The 20,900-nt window shown below is 39.4% G+C and overlaps 1 protein-coding gene across 4 annotated transcripts in view; it reads right to left on the bottom strand.

The window, feature by feature from the left end:
• Positions 1-20,900, bottom strand: part of RALGAPA2 (Ral GTPase activating protein catalytic subunit alpha 2) — a 294,639-nt gene that overhangs the window by 104,498 nt on the left and 169,241 nt on the right. For all 4 annotated transcript variants that reach the window (XM_079784888.1, XM_079784887.1, XM_079784885.1 and 1 more), the window contains 7 exons: positions 16,639-16,749; positions 15,255-15,323; positions 14,853-14,990; positions 13,058-13,241; positions 7,667-8,438; positions 6,934-7,005; positions 2,319-2,442 (listed from right to left, as the gene is read on the bottom strand). In XM_079784888.1, the coding sequence (XP_079641014.1) occupies positions 2,319-2,442; positions 6,934-7,005; positions 7,667-8,438; positions 13,058-13,241; positions 14,853-14,990; positions 15,255-15,323; positions 16,639-16,749 (1,470 nt within the window). The remainder of the gene's footprint in view (positions 1-2,318; positions 2,443-6,933; positions 7,006-7,666; positions 8,439-13,057; positions 13,242-14,852; positions 14,991-15,254; positions 15,324-16,638; positions 16,750-20,900) is intronic.

Below are 20,900 nucleotides of genomic sequence, written 5' to 3'. Positions count from 1 at the left end.
CGAGGAAGATCAGGCAACCTCTGGGGGAGACATAGTAGCTGACAGTTGGCGACAGACCTCAGGGAACCTCAGACATTTTATAGATCTGTTCCCAGCTTTAAGTTGGAGTAAGCTGACCCTTATATTCAGATTGGCCCATCCCATGCACACCAAAGCCCAACAGACTTGGCCACAAACAGCAAATAGTGTGGTAGCTCCAGACAGGTAGCAGAAGAAAGTATTTCATAAAATACAGCACCTATTTATGATAAAAACTCTCAGCAAAGTGGGAATAGAAGGACCATACCTCAACATAATAAAGGCCATATATGACAAACCCACAGCCAACATCAAACTCAATGGGCAAAACTAAAAGTGTTTTCCTTAAGATCAGGAACAAGACAGGAATGTCTGCGTTCACCACTCTTATTTAATAGTACTGAAGTACTAGCCATAGCAATCAGACAAGAAGAAAAAATAAAATGTATCCAAATTGAAAAGGAGGAAGTTAAAACGGTCATTATTTGTAGATGACATGATTGTGTACATAGAAAACTCTAAAGACTCCACTAAAAAACTACTAGATCTAATAAATGAATTTGGAAAAGTAGCAGAATACAAAATTAGTATTTAGAAATTGGTGGCTATTTTTATAAACCAATGATAAATTATCAGAAATCCCCATTTACTATTGCAACAATAAAAAATAAGGTACCTAGAAATAAATTTAACCAAGGAGGTAAAAGACCTGTACTTGGAAAATTATAAGGTACTAAAGAAAGAAACTGAAGAAAATATAATTAAGTGGAAGCATATACCATGTTCATGGATAGAAAAAATTAACCTCATTAAAATGTTCATATTACCCAAAGCAATCTAGAGATTCAATGCAGTTCCTACTAAAAATACCAATGGCATATCTTACAGATCTAGAACAAAAATTTATGTGGAACCACAAAAGAACCCAATAGCCTCAGCAATCTTGAGGGGAAAAAACAAAACAAAACAAAAGAAACCAAAGTTAGAAGTATCACACAACCTGATATCAAACAATACTACAATGCCATTGTAATCAAAACAACCTGGTACTGGCACAGAGATCAATGAATACACATGAATCTGTATGATTTTGTGAACCAATATCACCCCAATAAATTAAATTTGAAAAAAAGAGTTTCTCCAATTTACAACACTGCCAAGAGTCTATGACTCATAATTTTTTTCAAGCCATGGCATAACTGTTTACTTCTTAGTGCCTAGATCCATTTTTTCATAAATTAGTATTTTTTTTTTCAGTAAAGCAACTATAAAACACAATTTAAAAAATAGAAGAATCTTCTCTGTACCAAATACAATCAATATACACACTGAATTAATTAATGTGTTAGTATTTTCTTTAAATGCTAGTTAAGAATGTATTTTTTAAAAAATCTATTAGTTAAATAATAAGTATTTTGTATGACAAAGAAGTAACCTTATTAGTAAGGACAATGATTTATTGGAAGTGTAATAACTCTTTTAGACCAAAACCTACTTGACCTTTTATAAAATATATTGTCTTGACCTTGAAGTACTCTTACCCTGTCCCTACCTCCACATCAGTCCCCTTGCTAACCTCAACTCTCAGAGACAAGTCTTCCTTCTGCATCCAGAGTGTTTCTCACAGCACAGATAACCAAGGAACCAAAACAGTAGTAAGGGGAAAAAATATTTCAGATATGCTGATTTTCATTTTAACTACTCCAAATTCTTTTAGATTCTGGGAATATATATTTTTTGTAGATTACCTTTTTGGAGATAGATATATATGTATGCACACATGTATATAAATGTACATATGTCTGTCTGTCAGAGTATCATTTAGAGAAGCACAAACAAAATTTTCATTGTTAATTATCCTGGGATCTACCCAAGAGAAATAGGTTGATAGCTAAACCATCATGATTACTATATTCTATTTTCATTCCAACTTTTGACTCCATCCAACTCCTTCTTTGTCTGTTCACCCATCAAGTTACTGATTTCTTTTCCATCCTCCATATTGTGGCCAAAGCCATTGCTTCTCTGCCTATATTTGTCTTCTCTTACCACAAACTGTATATGGTAGGTGAGCTGATCTGAGCTGATCTGACTATGCAGCTCTGATAAAGAACAAATGAAATAATATTAAGAGGAAAGTTAAGGGAAACAAAAGTTAATGTATAAAGTACTGAAAACCAACTAATAGAAGATGTGAAATTCATTACATTCTTGTAAAAACATATACAATCAATGTCTAGTTTATATACTTCTTTAAATAATGCTGGTCAATAAATACCTACTGAATTAAAATTAATTACCTCCCATCCAAGTCCAGCAACAAAGTCTTCATATGCTTGGCTTCCTTTTTCATTGGAGAGGATTGAACACTTGTCTTCTTGACCTTCAGCAATGTAAAACACTGCAATTTTATGCGTTTCACGGCTATAAAAATTTAAATTTAAAGAAGTGAGAATTTTTAGATATCAAATCTTATTTTACAACTACCACCAGCATAATTCCTACTGAGAACTTACTAGGGGTCAGTCACTGTTCTAACAAGGTTCTACACATGATCTCATTTACTTTTTGCAACAACCCTACTGAAACAAGTATTATCATCTTCACCTCCTTCGTAGAGGTTGGTTGAAGGAAGCACAGGAAGTTTTTAAAAGGCACACATACCAAGCAGGAGATGGGGAATTGAAGCAGGGCAGTCTGGTTCTCGAGATCACTCTCTCAAGACAAATGATATACTTAACAGCATGATACAACATACTATTTGACAAGTTCTCTCCACTTAAGAAAAAAAAAAAATCTTTGAAAGTATTTTAAACAGGTAACAATTGTGAATAGATCCATGTTACCACCCATATTTCATTTTCTGCACTTTCAGCTGAGGAGATTGGGTAGTTCCATAACTGGAACTGTAGAACACGCCTCACAAAACTTTATGAGGAACAGAAACTTCTTCTAAGCAGAGTACACTTAGATATTTTCTTTGTGAGGGTATATACCCACTCTGTGTTCTGACCAATCTGAGGGTGCTTAGTAGGATGTATAGCTGTCTAGCGAAACCTCTTGGGCCATATAAATCCTTCATCCACTTCTTCCATGATGGGTTTTGGGCACACTGCAATGAAATCCTTAAACATAATACTGCACACTGAGGAAAGGAGCCCTTCCTTTCTACCTTTGGTACATCAGTACAGTCCTTGGCACAGAGTAGGTGCCCAATTAAATTTCTGGTGAACCGACCAGAGATATGATGGTATATTTAAATGTATTAGTGACCAATTTCTACAAATTATACACTGGAGTAAGTGTGCAATTTGTGAAAAATATAAAAATAACTGGACCTATACCAAACAATTTAGAGAGAGTTTAGAGATGAAGACGTTTCTCATGGAAACGGAACTTGAATCAAGGATGGCTCACTCCACTGTCTCATCATCCGAGAGTCCCACTCTAGTTTCTGTCATCTTAAAATTTAGACTACCACTTCCAGAATAGTTCCATTCCTCTCCTTATTTTTGCATTATAGTCTAAAAAAATCTCATAGAAAAAATTATCAAGTTCTTAAACAAAATGAAAATGTTTCTATTGTCTAACTATTTAATATCTCAACATTGTAATCTGGTTAGACATCCGTACTGGTGAAATTTGGGGATCATATTTTAACATATTTGCAAGTATTTCCTTCTGCAGCTGTTGTTTTTTAAAAATATATATATTTTATTGATTTTTTACAGAGAGGAAGGGAGAAGGATAGTTAGTCAGCTGCCTCCTGCACACCTCCTACTGGGGATGTGCCTGCAACCAATGCACATGCCCTTGACCGGAATTGAACCTGGGACCTTTCAGTCCGCAGGCCGATGCTCTATCCACTGAGCAAAACCGGTTAGGGCTGCATTTGTTGTTTTGTGTGTGTTGTTTTTTACTAATGAGCAGAATGAATTGAAACTCAACCAAAAAGTCATATAAATAAATGGACGAGGAAATTACTCTCCAATTTATCCAGATACCTTATTCATTTCCCCCATAGTTTACATGTAATAAGCATACAATAAAAATTACAAAATTTAACAAAAAAATGACTAAAACTTGTTATTTCGATATATAAGCAAAGAACTTGTTACCATTTTTTGTATACAAAAATAAGCAGCTACTATATTCTATTTTACAACTTTTTTTTTCACTTAAAATATTTATGAGCACTTTATTGTATAAAATACACATAACATACAATTTTCCATGTAACCATTTTTTAGTGTAAACATTTTAATATCATGCTCTTCTATAACTAAGTTATTTAATGGTTGTATAACATCTCATTACATTAATATACCACATCCCAAACCCTCATTATATGACAATTAGGTTGCTTCCAATTTTAGACATTTTCACATTGTCTTTGATTTGTCCTTAAAATAAATTCATAGAAATGGAATCTTGATCACTGCCTATTTGTAAGGCTTCTGATGCTCACTGTCCTGCTGCCACTGGAGAAGGTGGATGTCCTGACTGGGGTCGCATGAGCGCACTCTTGGGGTGCTTCTCTTGATGAGAACAGGTGTTATGAGGAGAGGTGAGTATTGTGAGGATGGACCCCTGGGGTTCAATGCTCTAGGAGAGACCTTGTGCTTCAAGACTGTCCGAAAGCTTGTCCTCATGCAGCATGGAGCTCTGAAAGGTGACGCTATTTACTCCCTGAGCAGCAGGCAGGGTGCGCAGGCAGCCTAGAACCTGGCCGGCTTATTCTTAGAGCTGTAACAATTTGGGGGCTCGGATGATAACAGAGATCATAACCATGACCTAAAAGACTGTCTCTTTCAGCAAAGAAGAAACAAGTATAGTCACTCCATTTCTTCTGGCAGCTCTTTCTTTTTTAAAAAAGTAGTCAGCATTTAATTTTTTTCTATGCTATAGACTTTACATACATGAAAACAATCTTAGATTTATCAAGTCCAAGCTTTTTACATTGCAGCTGCTCAGAGATTCTTGAGTCCTCATTAATTCAATGTGGGAGCCCAGGGCGCTAAGCCCCAATGACTGCCTGTCTGGTGTAGGTGTGAGGAAAGGTGATCTTTAGTTGTAAACATTAATCAAATTTCACATCCTCCCAAATGTTAGCACCACAGAGAGCCTGCGAGGATGCAGAAGCTGCTATCTGGCCTTATTAGAGCCAGGCTTTTGAAATTATAATTAGCAACATCAACAGCACTTCACATCCATAAGCTGCATGACCCATGCATGAAGGAGCAGGTAATTCAGCAACACGCATATATAAAACAACCATTTCCTCTTTCTCATTAGAATGCATTTTTCTTTTTTATTAGGAATAGACTAGAATAGCTCAGTTTCCCAGTGCTGTCACATTAAAAAACCCAGCAAACTTTCACCGTACCACGGGGTGGCAAGAGGCATTGTATGTAAATAGTCATCACACTATTTACATCTTTGCTAACTTCCGAGAATATAGGTGATAGTTGCAAGACAGCCTCTACTTTTCCCAAGAACATGCTAAGCAAGAACTATACTTTGACAGCAAGGAGAGAAACTGATATAAAAAATAAATGCAAACATCCAAATTCAAAGTTGAGGAGCATAGTTTACCTGCTTACTGACCAATACACAGAACTGTCTAGATTTCTCATAGCTAAAGAGTCCCTGACTTATTTCCACTTAAAAAAAAAAAAAAAAAAAAGCTGGTACCTTTTTAGATGTCAAGAAGGCACCAGGAGTTGAGGTTTTAAGCAAAGGTTAATCAAGGGGCAGAGCATTTGCCAATCAGCTCTCCAAAGCCACATTTACTGCAACAGCACTCCAGGGAGCTAATTCAATGGTACCTCATGCAACTGAAGTGCATTAACACACAATTACAAGATACCAATGTATTCATTTAATACTAAGAAGCACCAAGTAATTCAGCAGATGCTTGAAAAGCTGAGTTTGGAACCCAAGTGACTGCTTGTCTAATACTGGAGGATGAGCGGGAGAGGGAAGCAAATCCTCCAGAAGAAATCCCTCACTGAATCTCTAAGAGAATCCAGTCTCTATTCCTCTAGAGCAGCGGTCGCCAACCAGTGGTCCGTGAGGTCTGAAAGGTTGGAGACTGCTGCTCTAGAGAAGAAAAAGCACAATAACAATTGGGAAACTGAATATGATGAAGAGCAACGTGAGGAATAATGGCTTCAGGTTTTTCATCTCTAATGAGAAATCTAATTATATTCTTAAGGGAAATAGAAGAGGAATAAAAGCTATTTTTTAAAATGTTTTTAAAAAAACTAAAGATTAAGGAAGCAGTTTGTTCAAGGAGCACATGTTAAGTACCAACTACCACACTTACTTTACTGGATGTTTTTGGAAGCATGCATTTCCCCAGATCAAAAACCGGTTGTGAGCTCGTGTTTAGAGTTGCTTCTAAGATTGTTTGAAAAAAATGGGAGATCTGAGATTTGACCAGCTTTGGAAAATGAGGCTTACTATTAGTAAGTTACCAATTACAACAAACTTTTTTAACTTTGACAACATCGTGGAGCAGAAATTTCAGAATGCCAGTGCACTGTTGCACAGCACGGGGTTCAAACAACACAGACTGTGTGAGCACGGGCAGGGTGACCTTTAACCTAAGTAAGGCTCTGTTCCTCATCAGAAAAAGAGATTAAATGAAAAGGAATGTCCACTGGCCCTCATGAAAGGTCCCAAATCAAAGGCACAGATTAGGTGGGGGCACCGAACTCTTCTTAGTGTAGCAAACATGTAAGCTTACTCTAAGGGTCAAAATACCGAAAGGATGACATGTGCAAATGTCACCAATTCTGCCTTACAGAACTATTCTGGGTGTCTCCGCAGGTGTATCTGTCATCTGTACCTGTCATCTAAGCACACACAGACAGAAAGGAAGAAAGTGGTGTGATATACTTTGTCACATACCACTGACGGGAGTCCAGATTTTTTAGCTCTCTCAATAATTTTGAATTTTTCTTCAATAGATGAAAATTCTTCCTATAAAGAAAAAGGAATGGAAGAAAAGTCATGTAATCACAGAACAATTTTGCTCTTTCCAGTCAATCAATTGGCAAACTTACCCATCATCCATCCATTCACCCATCTACCCATCTGCTGCATTAACAAAAGATTTGTGAGAAAACCACAGAATGAACTCAATTCTCCTTAAGGCATTCAAAGGCATCAAAATTCCACTGCATCCCGTTGCTATCCAGGAAACTGGATGGCTCTGTGGTAAATGAGTATGTGACTTGTGTGTGTGTGTGTGTCTGTTTTCACTGTTGGCTCTATTATGAATCTCTTTCCCCCACCGTTGTCCTTAAAAACCCCATCCCATTATCAGGGGCCACCCTCTTCCACACAGTCTTCTCCACTGAACCACACTCCCCATTGGATTTAACTGTGTCTCTTGAACTCCCATGCCAAGCTATCTTTCATCAGAAAACGTTTGATAGCTTTTAAAATGTACACCAGATGCCTGGAATCAACCTGTGCAATCAATACAGGACAGTTTCTAGCTTTAATTTAGCAGCAGAAAAGTTGTAAAAGATGAAATTGAGAAAAATTTCCATTTCTGTTCTTGCTTCCCCAAGTCCAAACTGATAAAAAAGAAGAATTCACACAAAAATAACAAAATAGGTCTAGTGTGGATGATTACCTTCTGTCCCAAGAATTCATTCCCAAGTCATCAAGCAGCAACCTGCAGAAATAAAAGGGTCCTCGGGGCTCCACGGGTGAGGGCTGTTCCTGGCTGCTGACTCTCATGGCCGAATCGGAGTTAATCCTCCGAACATGCTCATCTTCTTGTGCGTTCTGGCGCAAAATGACCTCGATGATTTCCTTCTCTTGGTCGCGATTCATTCCACATGGGGGTAGGGAAGGCTCATTTAGATTTAATTGCGACGGTAAAAGGCATTCAGGACTTGTGTGGCCAATGTTTTCAAGTAATTTGTCGAGGGCATCATCTCCCTCCTCAGTTTGAGAACTCTCTCTCGGAGGTCCAAATGTTTCATGATGCCAGCCCGAAATCAGAAATGAAGGATTTCTGGTGTTGAGTGCTAAGCAGCCTTCCAAAGGTCCATACAACACCTTCCCATCCCAAGAGTACTTCCCTGAGATGTCCCTTACAATGACTCTCACGTCCGAGAGAGCGCCCACTGCTGAGCCGCCTGCCAGGCCTTCTGTGGGAGTCTGGAGGTAGGAGATGAGGGTGCTGTCATTAAATACAAACAGCTGCAAGTTCGGGCTCCTGAACACCTCGGAGGAGAGCTCAGAGGCTTCCGCGTGGGTGTTGTCGTGGTTCTCACTGACCAGGCTGTGCAGCACGGCCGGGCCCCCGCGGAGGGGGAAGTGTCCCAGGTGGTTCACCAGGTGGGCCATCACCCTACGGGCAGTAAGAGGGATCAGCTCCAAACTTCGTCTCTTCCTCTCTGTGAACAAAAGTAAGGAAACATAAAGATACAGTGGAGAATGAAGATGAACACTGAGCACCACCAGGTGTCAATCTGTACTTAGACTATTTGCCTTTTTTTAGTCTGGGAATCTTCTGAAACTATTTTCTTTTTTGACATATTCTATATGAATTTAAAGGCACAGTTTAAATAGATTGCTAAAAGAATGAATTTACATGAAGATTTCATTCTGAAAGGGACATTTAAAAATTTGCAGATACAACAATAAACAAGAGAAAGGTGAAGACAGTTCGGGAGCTCTGGGAAGCCAAAATCTGCAGTTGGAGAGGATGGCAGAGCTGGACAGCTGGAGGCTGGGGGCACGTGGAGGCTGGACCAGAGAGGTTACCTCGCCCCCCTCATTAGGATAAAGGCAAACAATGGTAAGAAAATAAATCCAGCCTATGACTGCTTAAATACGGAATTCAGTTGTGAGTATATGAAACATAAAGTTTATCCTTGTATTATTATTTAATTATTATATTATTTTTCCATACCAACAACAGTAAACCTGCTTTTGCCCCACCCTGTATATTTTGCAATTGGCTTTAAGATCATTGTGACAATTTATGTTTTGTTGTTAGGGCATTTTAAATATTTAACAGAATCTGATGTATTAGTAATTCATGGAAATGCTTAGAAGGCTTTAACTAAATTTGTAGTTGATGATTAAATGCCCAAGAGCAACTGATTTACAAAATTTTCAAAACTTCAAATGTACAGAAAGACTGAAAACGGCATCTAAAAATGGGCCTTGTGAAAAGTTTGAGGCAGAATGGAGAAGCAAACAAACTAAATCCCTAAGTATGCATTGAAACAATCACTTAAGCTTGAGAACAGTTAAGAGTTTCATCTACCACATTCACAAAAAAATTGTGCATTAATCTAAGAACAAGTTAAAATGAAACCTTTTAATGTGAACAAAAATAAATCACTAGATAGTAAAATAAACTAAGATTTATAATTTGGGCTTAAAGGTTTAGGAAATACTTGTTTTCTAAATTCACAACATAAAAATTAAATATTAATTAAAACATTAATTAAATATCAATAAAATAAGGTCAACTGGTTAATTAAATTAACAAAACTACTTTATTAATTTAATCTAAATCCACAGAAATTTAACTTTTTCATACTAAACATCTCTCTCAGACACTGAAAATCCAATTAATTTATTTATTAAACACCAATCTTATGATGTATAAATGCTACAAAGAAACAATCAGGTCCTAAAATCTAAGAAATTCTACGTGATGACTGAGGAAAACAAAACTGCCCAGATTTTTCTTGGATTTCTTCTTGATTTTTTTTTTGCTGTTCAATAAACAAGATATCATCTGTATTCAATAATGCAAAAGAAAAATTTCATATTAAAAAATCCTCCTTTTTTAGAAGCAAAGAGGTCATCGACAGCAATCTCTAAAATTAATCTCTTCTTCTCACTCCTGGTAGAAACGTGCATGATTTTCAAACAGCTGAAAAATCTGAAAAAATACCTCAAATAATTCCCTTGAAATCACAGTTATGAATGCCTTTGCTTTTCTGTCCACGTTACAGGTGTTTTTTCTTCATGCTTATCTTTCCATATGAATATATGCTCCATCAGAACTGTTAATGCCCAACAACAAAGGTACAGCCAACTCAGGAGTCAAAATGAGATGATGACATGGCAGAGCAGACTCTGACACTAACTATAAAGGTCTAATTTGGTAAGGCCCAAGGCATAAAATAATGACTGCTAAAGCAACTTTCCTCTACTTTTACTTACATAGGTTGTACTTTTGATTTGAGGTAAATATAAATTTGTGTTTTAAGAAACATGTTTGAATTCTACAATGGGAAATTAACATGCAGTCACACTAATCAAGTCATAAACCATGACACACTCAATAAAAGCCCAAAATATTTTTGGTACTGAAAAGTAAGAAAAGGGAATATTTATAAAATAAGAATTGTTCTTCCCTGGCAGACTTCAGCTACATCAACTGCCTGTGGGTGGCCTGAAAAATAAAATCTAGATTCCATCAATGAAAAAACAAGCCCATGTCAAATTCTGAAAAATATATTCCAAATATTTATTTTTCTAAACTTAGAAATAAAGTATAAAGTCAATAATTTTAGATTGTTCTTTAACTTTTATTTTTAAAAGCTCTCCCCCCTCCCTCCTTTCACTTTAAGCAGCGAGGTATTAATGAGAGCACATGTGCAAGCCACAAGCGGCTTCTCCTTGAGCTGTAGGTAGTCTGTCACTCTATTTGAAAGTGGCAATTTTATCAAATGGTCTATGAAAAAATAATAGATAAAATATAATATTGCTTATCAGAATCATTATTTGACTAGGATAGTATGGTTACGAATGATGAATTACGGCATTAAATGAAAACAAAAAACCCTCAAATATGAGCACATTCTGTTCAACCTAAAATACCTAAGTTATCATCTTTATTTTTCCTCTTTGCTCTTAACAGGATATAGTCACTCAGCAGGAGTATTTGTGTGTGCCGGTGTTTCTAAGCTTCTTTGCTTTTTTATTTAGTTAAAATGGTAATGATTATTTTTAATACCACAGAAGTATATTAGGACAAGTCTACATTAAGGTCCTGAGGTTTTCTGGAGAATGATCAAGTCAAAGGATGTTGTACATTGAAAGAAAAATGGTACTAAAACTTAAAGGTGCATTTTTAGGTTTATCCTTTTCCACTAACTTGCTAATCTTCTGCTATTTTCAAGTGATAAATCATAATAAGTGGTGAACCAATTTTTATGACAGTTATAGGGATGAATGTAAATTAATAACTAGGAAAAAGCAGATTACTTTTTTTTGAGACATGGACTACAATGTAAGAAACAAAGGAACCAGATAAAGGGTCACTTTCTTAAAAAAATATGGTTTGCATTTACAATTGTGCGGAAAAGCAAACAGTGAACTCCAGAAAAAGACAATTACATAATTAAGTAAATAGAGGGTAACAAGAAGTCAAGATGAAAATGTGCCACACACCATCCACCAGGAATACAACTCAAAATGAGTCTTTAGTGTATTCTTGCAAAATATCAGAATAACTAATATGAGGTTTCAGGAACTTGGTCATTAAACCTTAAATTCAAATCCCTCCTCCATTACTTCTGACTTGCACACCCTTGGGAAAATCCCTGCACTTCAGTTTGCTCATCTATAAAATGGAGCTAAAATAAGGGCTGGCTGATTCCAGAGCCCATGCTCCTGACTGTGGCCCCGACTGCTGTCCTCTTCATTCACACCTCACCCAGCCCCTCCTCTCAGCATGAACCACACTCCAGACTCTGCCGTTTCGAAAGCACAGCCTCTGGACCCTGTGCCTTCACAGGGCTAGTGCCTGCTGTGTCCTTCCTCCCTCCACCAAGGGCCCCACAAGAGGGGTCTCTCTTAGAGTGCTGAATGGTCACCCCCGGTCCTCTGCTCATGCTATCTGGCTACAGACCAATCACTCTGCCCAAAGTACCCAGCAAAACCACCAGCAAACATTCAGTGGGGAAACTGAACAGCCCCCGCTCTGTTCTCACCCTACCTGAGCTTTCTGAAGTTCCTACACTGCTGATTTTCCTCGGCTCCTGACCTGCCCCTCTTCCTTTGATTTGCTAGAAATGATTCTTTTTCCATTTCCCTCACTTTGCTTTTCTGGTGACATTCCCTCACTCCTTTGTCTTTAAGGACGCTTTTACCCAGAGATCCATTCTTGGGCCTCGACACCCACATTTTACTCAACTTTTTATTTTGAGACAACTGAAGATTCACGTGCACTTGTAAGAAATAATACAAAGGGATTCCAAATAGCCTTCACCCCAACAGTAGCATCTTACATAGCTATAGTACCATAGTACAACCAGGAAACTGACATTGAAACAATTTAATACTCAGAGTTCACTAGATTTACATACACTCATGTGTGTGTGTGTTGGGGGGGGGGGAGAGGCGGGGAGCGTTGTGGCTCTATGCAATGTACGTATAGATGACATAACCACATTTTGACTCACATTCCAGAGATGAGCTCTTGTCATTCTGGAGAGAAGGTTGGTTAAGGAGGACATACTAAGTCCTGACATTACCCACACTCTAAAATGGCCCCTATGCTGTGAACTGAACTATCCTCAAACTGTGGCATGTAAATTCCCATCTCTCTCTTCAGGATGCTCTCTTAGTCTGGAATACTTCACAGTCTTCTCTCAGAGTCTGTCCGTCCTTCTAAGTCTGGCCTTGGTCCTTCTCCATGGGAAGCCGCTATGGTGCTACCAGTCCACAAATGAGTCCTTGTGTATTAATCCGGTCTCTCCCGTTAGATGTAAAGCTCCTTGGGGATAGAAAATGAACTGTTCTTGTGGGTCCCATGGGTCTGAGACATATGGTTCTCCAATAACACAACATTCAACTAAGGTGAGAAAAGAAAGGGTAGGGAAGAAACAGAGAAAAAGAGGAAAAACAAGAAAGGCAGAATTTTCACAGAGAACTCTAGAAACCAGGAATTCAACAACTAGAATTAAAAACAACACAGCAAGCATGAATAAAAGGCTATCTTTCCTTTTCCTGTCCACAAAAATTAATATTCTGAAAAAAATCTCACCCTCTTCAACAGTAAGCAGGTTGCCCAGGTCTGCTGATGAGTGATATTGGACTGGCTCAGAATTCATCACGTTTGCCAGTGGCAGGAAGGGGTCATAATCTGAGGATGACAGGTCAGCCAGGGTCAGTGTGTAGTGACTCTGTTGGGTGTATGTGCTTGAGCCACAAACACAGCAGTGCAGAACCTGTGAAAAACAGAAGGGAATGTGTGCCATGGATAACGCTCTGGCCCTTAGGACAGCGGTCGCCAACCTTTCAGGCCTCACAGACCACCAGCGGTCCACGGACCACCGGTTGGCGACCGCTGCCTTAGGAGGTAGGACTCCTGCTTCGTAATACTTGAAAAAATCAAATCCTTTCCATTCTAAAACATAGTCTTGCTATTAGCAAGTTTATTTGTTCCTTTCACATCAATGACAATACATTCTCAAGTTAAAAAAAAAAGTAAAAAAGCGCCTATTTTGCCATTCTGTATGGTTGCACACACCTAAGTCCTGCTCCAGTCCACCCAAGGCCACATAAGTAGTAGAAGGAAATAATTTGGGAGACAAAGCCTAGCTAAGGCATAAGCCACAAGATAAACAACCCCCACACACAGGGAGCTAGTGACTAGGAGGAGGTGCAGTGGGGGCTTCTGGGAGGCTAAAAACGTTCTGTTTCTAGAGTTGGGATCAGGTTTCACAGGTGTGCTTACTTTGTGAAAACTCATCAAGCTCTCTCTTATGATGGATGCAATTTTCTAGATGCATTTATACTTCAATAGAAAGTTTCCTTTAAAAATACAATGAAGAGTTATTCAATAAATTTGCGAATCATGTTAACTATGAGGTGACTTTTATATTGGTAAAGCAATTTTAAGATACATCTTTTTAAAAACAGAGATGAATTTAAATGATTGTGGCTGCTTTAGTGGGTCAAGCCAGCCTCAAATAGGTTTATAAAGCTAACATAGCAACCAAAATCTTCAACTAGTGAAGAATCCATTTAAAAATACACAATACTTTTTAGTAGAATTTCAACCATGGTTAAGTGGTATTTTTTTAATTTAATAAATTTTAAAATAAAAGTAATCAGTTAATGACATGGAATCTTAAAAACAAACTATTATTAAAGGTCTGTTACCAAAATAAATAAACAACAGAATTGTCCTACATAATAGTAATTATTGAATGGACACCCAAATACTAAATAAATAAATACATACATACATACATTCATAAGGCCATCGCAGGACAGACTGAAGTCTGTGTAGAAGGACAGTATAAAGGGTCCAGAGTAAATACCACACCTAGTCATGATTATGGGGTAAAATAGTACAATATTTTATGTACTATAAAAATGATGACGGTAATTATTTTGCTGTGATACATTTCATTAATTTATTTCTTAAGATCTTTTAAGAGATTACTGGAACCACTATATTTTTTTCTTCCTTTGAAAAATAGATTTTTCTCAAACTAAGGCTATGGATATTCCTACTATATAAACAGTTCTTTTTTAAGTTAAGTAGATTTGGACCATGTTCCGTGAAAATTGGGGGATTTGATCAAACAGCAGTTGTTTGAAGATGACAGTCATGTGAAAATGCATGCATCTTTCACATGGTAATCATTGCTTCTTACAATTATATCTGTCCTGTTTTCCCTCCTTAAATTATTTGTTTCTTTTACCCCCGCCCCCCTTCATCCCCTGCCCAATAAATTCTTTTCAAAAGGGCATTGATAAATAGGTAAATGCATAAAACCTATTTTGGTGATTCCCATACTCCATGCCCTCCAGGCCCAACTGAGACTCACCCTGTAGATGTAATCCAGCAAAGGGGCTCTGCGTGAGTGCTGCTCCTCCAGGGCCGCCGTGGACACAGGGCGGAGCAGGGCGCTCACCGGCAATGCCATGCACCAGTCCAAGAGGCAGAGGAGCAAGGACACAATGAACTGGAAGAGGAAACAGGCCCGGCGCCTTACACTGCAGTCTTTTCAACTTCACTAAAGGCAGTAACACACAACAAACTGTCCCTGCATCATAGTAATTATTCAATGGACACACAGAAAAGGAATACATGAATGAGTAAGGTTTTCCCGAGGGTTAACAGTGAAAGATATTATAGAGGATATCCCTGCGTGTAGTACTATTTATCATTCTGTTTTACATTTTAAAAAAACAGACTCTAGGCAAAACTTAGCCAGTGTGCCACCTACCTTCTTATCTGTTTCCACTGAGGAGTACTCTGCACTTGGTAAAAGAAAAGCAATTGTGGCCACAAGGATCTGTATAAAAGGAAAAGCCTCAGTCAAACAGACCATAGTGGCACTTTTGGAAGCCATATGGTAAGAGTCCCACGTGGCTTCCATCCCATTCTGTTGGTGGCAAAATTGGGGGCCCCAGAGAAAGAAATATTTATATCTGTAGTCATAAAATTTCTATCTTCAGTCTCCACACTTGTGTAGAAAGCAAAAAATACTTTCAAAAATAGTTATGAAAATGCTCCCATTTCGTTTTCTTATAAATTACCCAGCTCTACACTATTTTCCTAGTGTCACAGCACCATGTTATTTTCAAAGGTCTTCCATGTAGATGTAAATTATATGGTTGCCCTAAAACCCAATTCCATTTTGCAGCACCTTATATTCCTATGCCCACAGTTCTATTTCACTCTAGGCCACTTAAGGTAAAAAATCACTTGTGATATCTGATGTATCTCTGAGAGAACAAAGTGATCTCATTGGTGAAATTTGTCTAGGGCTGAGAAAAAAATAAATCAATATCACTCTCCCTCTAATACCACATGGAAACAAACCACATTTCCTTGAAGAGTTGCCACTAAATGTTAAAGAACAGGGCATGTTTTAAAGTGTACTGCTATACAAACTGGCAGGAACTGGTGGGATTTACCACCAGGCCCCTACGGGGGGAGGGTACCTGCTCCCGTACGAGCAAGCATTCCCAGTGCAACCAACCTCCAGGACATTACGACTGAGATGATTCTTGCTGGTCCTCTGTCCCTCTCCTCCACTAGTTACCCTCACAGAGGGTATTAGAGCAGTAATCTCATTACAGCTGGCAATCACGCTATGGCAGAAGCACAGTCCGGGCCTTCAGTCTGGAAGAGACTCCTGGTTTTACACAGCAGTCCCCCACTCCCCCCTGCTCCTCCCACCACACACACAGAGGGCATCCTAACCAGCTGCCTACTCCTCCTTGGCACCATCCAAATTACTCTGGATGAATGAAGCCCAGGCTACAAAGGTCTCTTTGTTGTGGTCGTGTCTGCCTTTCAAACTCTCCAAGTGTAAGACTCTGCCCTGGAACACTGGTGGCTGCTCTACGTAGTGCCTGAAATCACAGCTGAGGAGACTCGTGTAGTAATTTAATAGTTCGCTCTCTAACAATTAATTGAGTATCTACAATCAAACTCCCCAAAAATGTATACACACACTTTGAATAATTATAAAGGCAGTGTTTATTAAAATAGATTTCATTTTGAAAATCAAGCTATCAGCTGTTAAAGTGTGTATACATTTTGGGGGGGAACCCTGTATAACAAAAAGGAAATGCTTATACTTCAGCATTACAGAGACTTACTTCTGCAATTTTCAGAGGCAGAGAGGTTTCAAACGTCTGAAGCTTTTCCCAGTAGGAAACCAGCAACTGAAGAACATCACAAGCTGCCTGAGCCACGATTTTGTTAGGAAACTAGGAAAGGAAACAAAACCCCAAACTAAATGACCTCACTTAACATGTACAGTATTACTAAGGAAGAACATAAGTTATTTCTTTATAGCTCCTTTCAGAGATATAGTTCCTTGTTTCGATTTATTTTTTTCTCTTTATTGAATTTATGAGTGACACCGGTTAACAATTATAAAGGCTTCAGGTACACAACTCCACAGCACATCATCTGTACACTGTATGTATTGTGTGTTCACCAGCCCAAGTCAAGTCTCCCTCTATCACCATGTATCCCCCTTACCCTCCTCCATGTATTTCCTCTTTTCCCTCCCTGCCCCCTGCAATCACCACACTGTTGTCTGTGTCCATGAGTTTGGTTTTTTTTTAATCCCTTTACCACCACCACCCAGCCCTCCAAACACTCACCCCAACAGCTGTCAGTCTGTTCTCTATCTATGAGTTTGTCTCTATTTTGCTGGTTAGTTCATTTTGTCCATTACATCTCATATGAGTGAGATTATATGCTAATTGTCTTTCTCTGACCAGCTTATTTCACTTAGCATAATGCTCTCCAGGTCCATCCATGTTGTCGCAAAGGGTAAGATTTCCTTTTTTTTTTTTTTTTTTTTTACAACTGAGTAGTATTCCATTGTGTAAATGTAGCACAGCTATTTTTATCCATTCACCTACTGATGGGCACTTGGATTGCTTCCAAATCTTGGTTACTGTAAATAAAGCTGCAATGAACATAGGAATGCATAGATTCTTCTGAATTAGTATTTAGGGTTTCTTTGGATTTTTGTTTTGGTGAAAAATGTGTCCTATTATCAGATAGTTTATACATGATCACCATTCTATAACTACCTCTTGTCCAGATGAGCTATATTAATTTACACAGCATTCTGTAGAAACAAATAACTATCATTTAATCATTTGGAAATTAAAACCATAACTTCAAAAGGTTTTTTTATGTGATCACATAAATCCTAGTGCTGACTAGTAGGAAATTTAAATTCAGTGCATTATTGAATATCTGCTGCTTGAACCTTTTACAAGATAATCATTTTAGCGCTGAAAAATCTTCATCGACAGCTCTTTAAGGTAGATGTTACCTTCATTTTACACAAGGAGAAATGGAATGATCAAATGACTTTCTATCCTAGGAAATTAAACTTAACCCACATGTGTAACAGAAAAAAATAGGAAAAATTTGGGACTACGAGAACAAGACTCATGAGTTATGATATATTAAATTATTTTGTGTATGTTTCCTGAGCCTGCATGTGTCCAAGGTCCTCTGGCTGCTTAAATTTCTTGTGAGATGGCATGTCAAAGAGGTAACCCCTGCAAAGACTGATGGCTGAGGGTGCATGAAAGGCAGGGCACCCTGGCCAGAACCTTGGGCTACACTGCCACCTCTACCTTTGCCAATGACTCTGTGTCCCTGTCTAGGGAAACCTCTGGATATGTAGCTTAGTTATTTCCACACCAAGGAGCTCCAAGTCACATGAAGCAGACACCAACTGACTTGGATACCACACAAACAACACAGAAAAGCTAACCTTTAGCACTTCATTGACTAATGTAGAGGATAAGGAAGAAGGTGATTAATTTAATTCTACAGAATAAACAGTTACTGACTACCCCTTCCTGACAGGTGCAAGGTAAACTCAGGGTAAGAGCATCTGCACTCAAGGGCTCTTCACACTGTCAACCAGCCATCCAGGCCTCAGATGACCTGATTCTCATGGGCATCTCTCATCCCTCAAACACTCTGGCTTACTTCTGCCCCAGGGCCTTTACACCTGCTCCTTGTTTGCCTGGGGCACTCATTTTCCAGATCTGCATTCGGCTGATGCTGTCATATCTTTTAGATCATAGCACAGCCACCATACCCACACAAAGTTGCAGTCCACCCCCTCTAGCTCTTCCGTTTCATATACTACATAAATATATAGATATGTACATCTGTACATCTCATTAATTTCAAGATAATATCAAATTATTAACATCTTTTCCAGGAAAGGGGTAAAGATGGGGGGGGGCACATTACATTAAATATACATTTCTAGATTTAAGAAAAATTCAAATTTGAAAAACAGATCTTAGAATTGAAAAAATAAAATATTAAAAAAAGAACTGGATTCTACAGATACACAATTGATACCCAACTTTTTCCACTTTTATACGTGAATATTTCTCCATGGCTTTGGGAGTCAGCGAGAGTATCCTGCACACCACATTTGTGACAAAGCCCAGACATGAGGCCAGAGTATCTTGGGTTTGACCCTGACAAGCTCTATTATTCTCAATAAACTCATTTTCCTCATCTGTAAAGCAGAGTTGGTAATAACCCTTCACCTTATGTGACAGTTCTAAGGATTAAACACAATGACCAAGGTCAGGGTTCAGTTCCCTTCTCAGGGCAGAGGGAGCACTCCTAAGTGATAATCTTGGTTTAATTAATTTTCAATTTCTCTCCACAGGGATCACCAGCAAGCGTTTTTCCAGCTCTCAAGACGCAAGGGCAATCCCAAGTGATGTTGAGGAGGGAAGGGAGAGGACAGGGTGACAGAGGGAGGAGGTCAGAGGGCACACCTAGGGAACAGGAGCATTGAGTTTGGCCAGGAAGAGTGGTGGGTGAGGAGGGTTGCCATTAAATCAGGCTACCAAGGAAGGCAGGGGCCAGACCAGAGGGCTCGATGCTGAGACACGGGCAGGGGAACACTGGCGTTATCCTGTGGGGCTGACACACAAAAGGCAGCACAGGGCCGAAACCGGTTTGGCTCAGTGGATAGAGCGTCGGCCTGCGGACTCAAGGGTCCCAGGTTCGATTCCGGTCAAGGGCATGTACCTTGGTTGCGGGCACATCCCCAGTGGGGGGTGTGCAAGAGGCAGCTGATCGATGTTTCTCTCTCATCGATGTTTCTAACTCTCTATCCCTCTCTCTTCCTCTCTGTAAAAAATCAATAAAATATATTAAAAAAACAAACAAACAAACAAACAAAAAAAACAAAAGGCAGCACAGGGGCTGCCGATGGCCTGGTGAGGACTGTCACAAGCGCCAGCTGCAATGGCTGTTATTGTTAGAGCAGCATGTGGCCGACAGCAGAGAAGGGCAGGCAAGAGCCTGGATGTGGGTGATAGACAGGCAGTTCAGGATTCAGCAAGGCCAGGTTGTCGCTCTCGAGCAAGCATGTCAAACTCGCGGCCCGCCATGAGGCATGCGGCCCGCCAGCCGCGAGTTTGACATGCTTGCTCTAGAGCCTGGAACAAGTTCTTTAACTCCTCTGCACCTCAGTTCCTCCACTGTAAAATGGAAAATTACCTAGCAATGGAGAACTTCCACAAACCTTCGGCACAGTGCCTGCCAGGGGCTGGCCACTTATTCATGCCAGGGGTGTACTAACAGCAGTGCTAAAATTCGTACCATCATTTCTAAGCAGGAGCCAGGAAAGGACCCAGCAGAATTTGAGCTCTGGTTTAAAAAGTGGCCTCACAGGGCGTGTAAAAGTTGACTTTTGTCTTTCATGCCACACAGATCAGCTCTCCATGCTGGTTCCATCACTTATGCACACATGGCTGTGGGATCACGATCTGAATTCCCTGGCCTTGCTTTCCCTTGGAGTGACACAAAGATTGTGACATCTACCTCAGTGCTGTCATGAAGGTTAACCAAAGCACTCAGAGACTACAGCATGAATCAGGCCCAGCATGAGTACCCAGTAAATGGCAGTTCTTCTTTTCATTAACAAAGCAGAGGCAGAAAGATGTCCTAAGAGTGCCCAAAGCCCAGCTGGACTGTAAGCACTCAAGGTCATAATCAGGACTGTTATGTCTCTCCTAGTCCCACCTATGAGGCCAGCGCACAAAATCCCACTTTATTGTCATTCCCACCAGGTGTCCTGCTTGCCACAGGAAATGCCCAGCCACCAGAGGAACCCAATTTGCCACTGAACTTGGTCTAGAAATGCTCAGACTGGAGGACCGGTTGCAGTGGCCAGTCGGGAAGCAGCCATTGGTGGCCTCTCTTGAGAACCTCACAGAACATTCACCATGGCTCTCAGAAAAATATATATTTTTAAATTAAAAATACCCTTTTGGTGCCCTGCTGGCATGGCTCAGTGGTTAGGTGCTGACCTATGAACCAGGAGGTCACAGTTCGATTCCCAGTG

The sequence above is a fragment of the Cnephaeus nilssonii genome (genome assembly GCF_951640355.1).
Source record: "Cnephaeus nilssonii genome assembly, chromosome: 11".
In the NCBI taxonomy this organism is placed as follows: domain Eukaryota; kingdom Metazoa; phylum Chordata; class Mammalia; order Chiroptera; family Vespertilionidae; genus Cnephaeus; species Cnephaeus nilssonii.
Note: the sequence above shows the minus strand (reverse complement) of the source record. Positions and strands in the feature narration are given on the sequence as shown.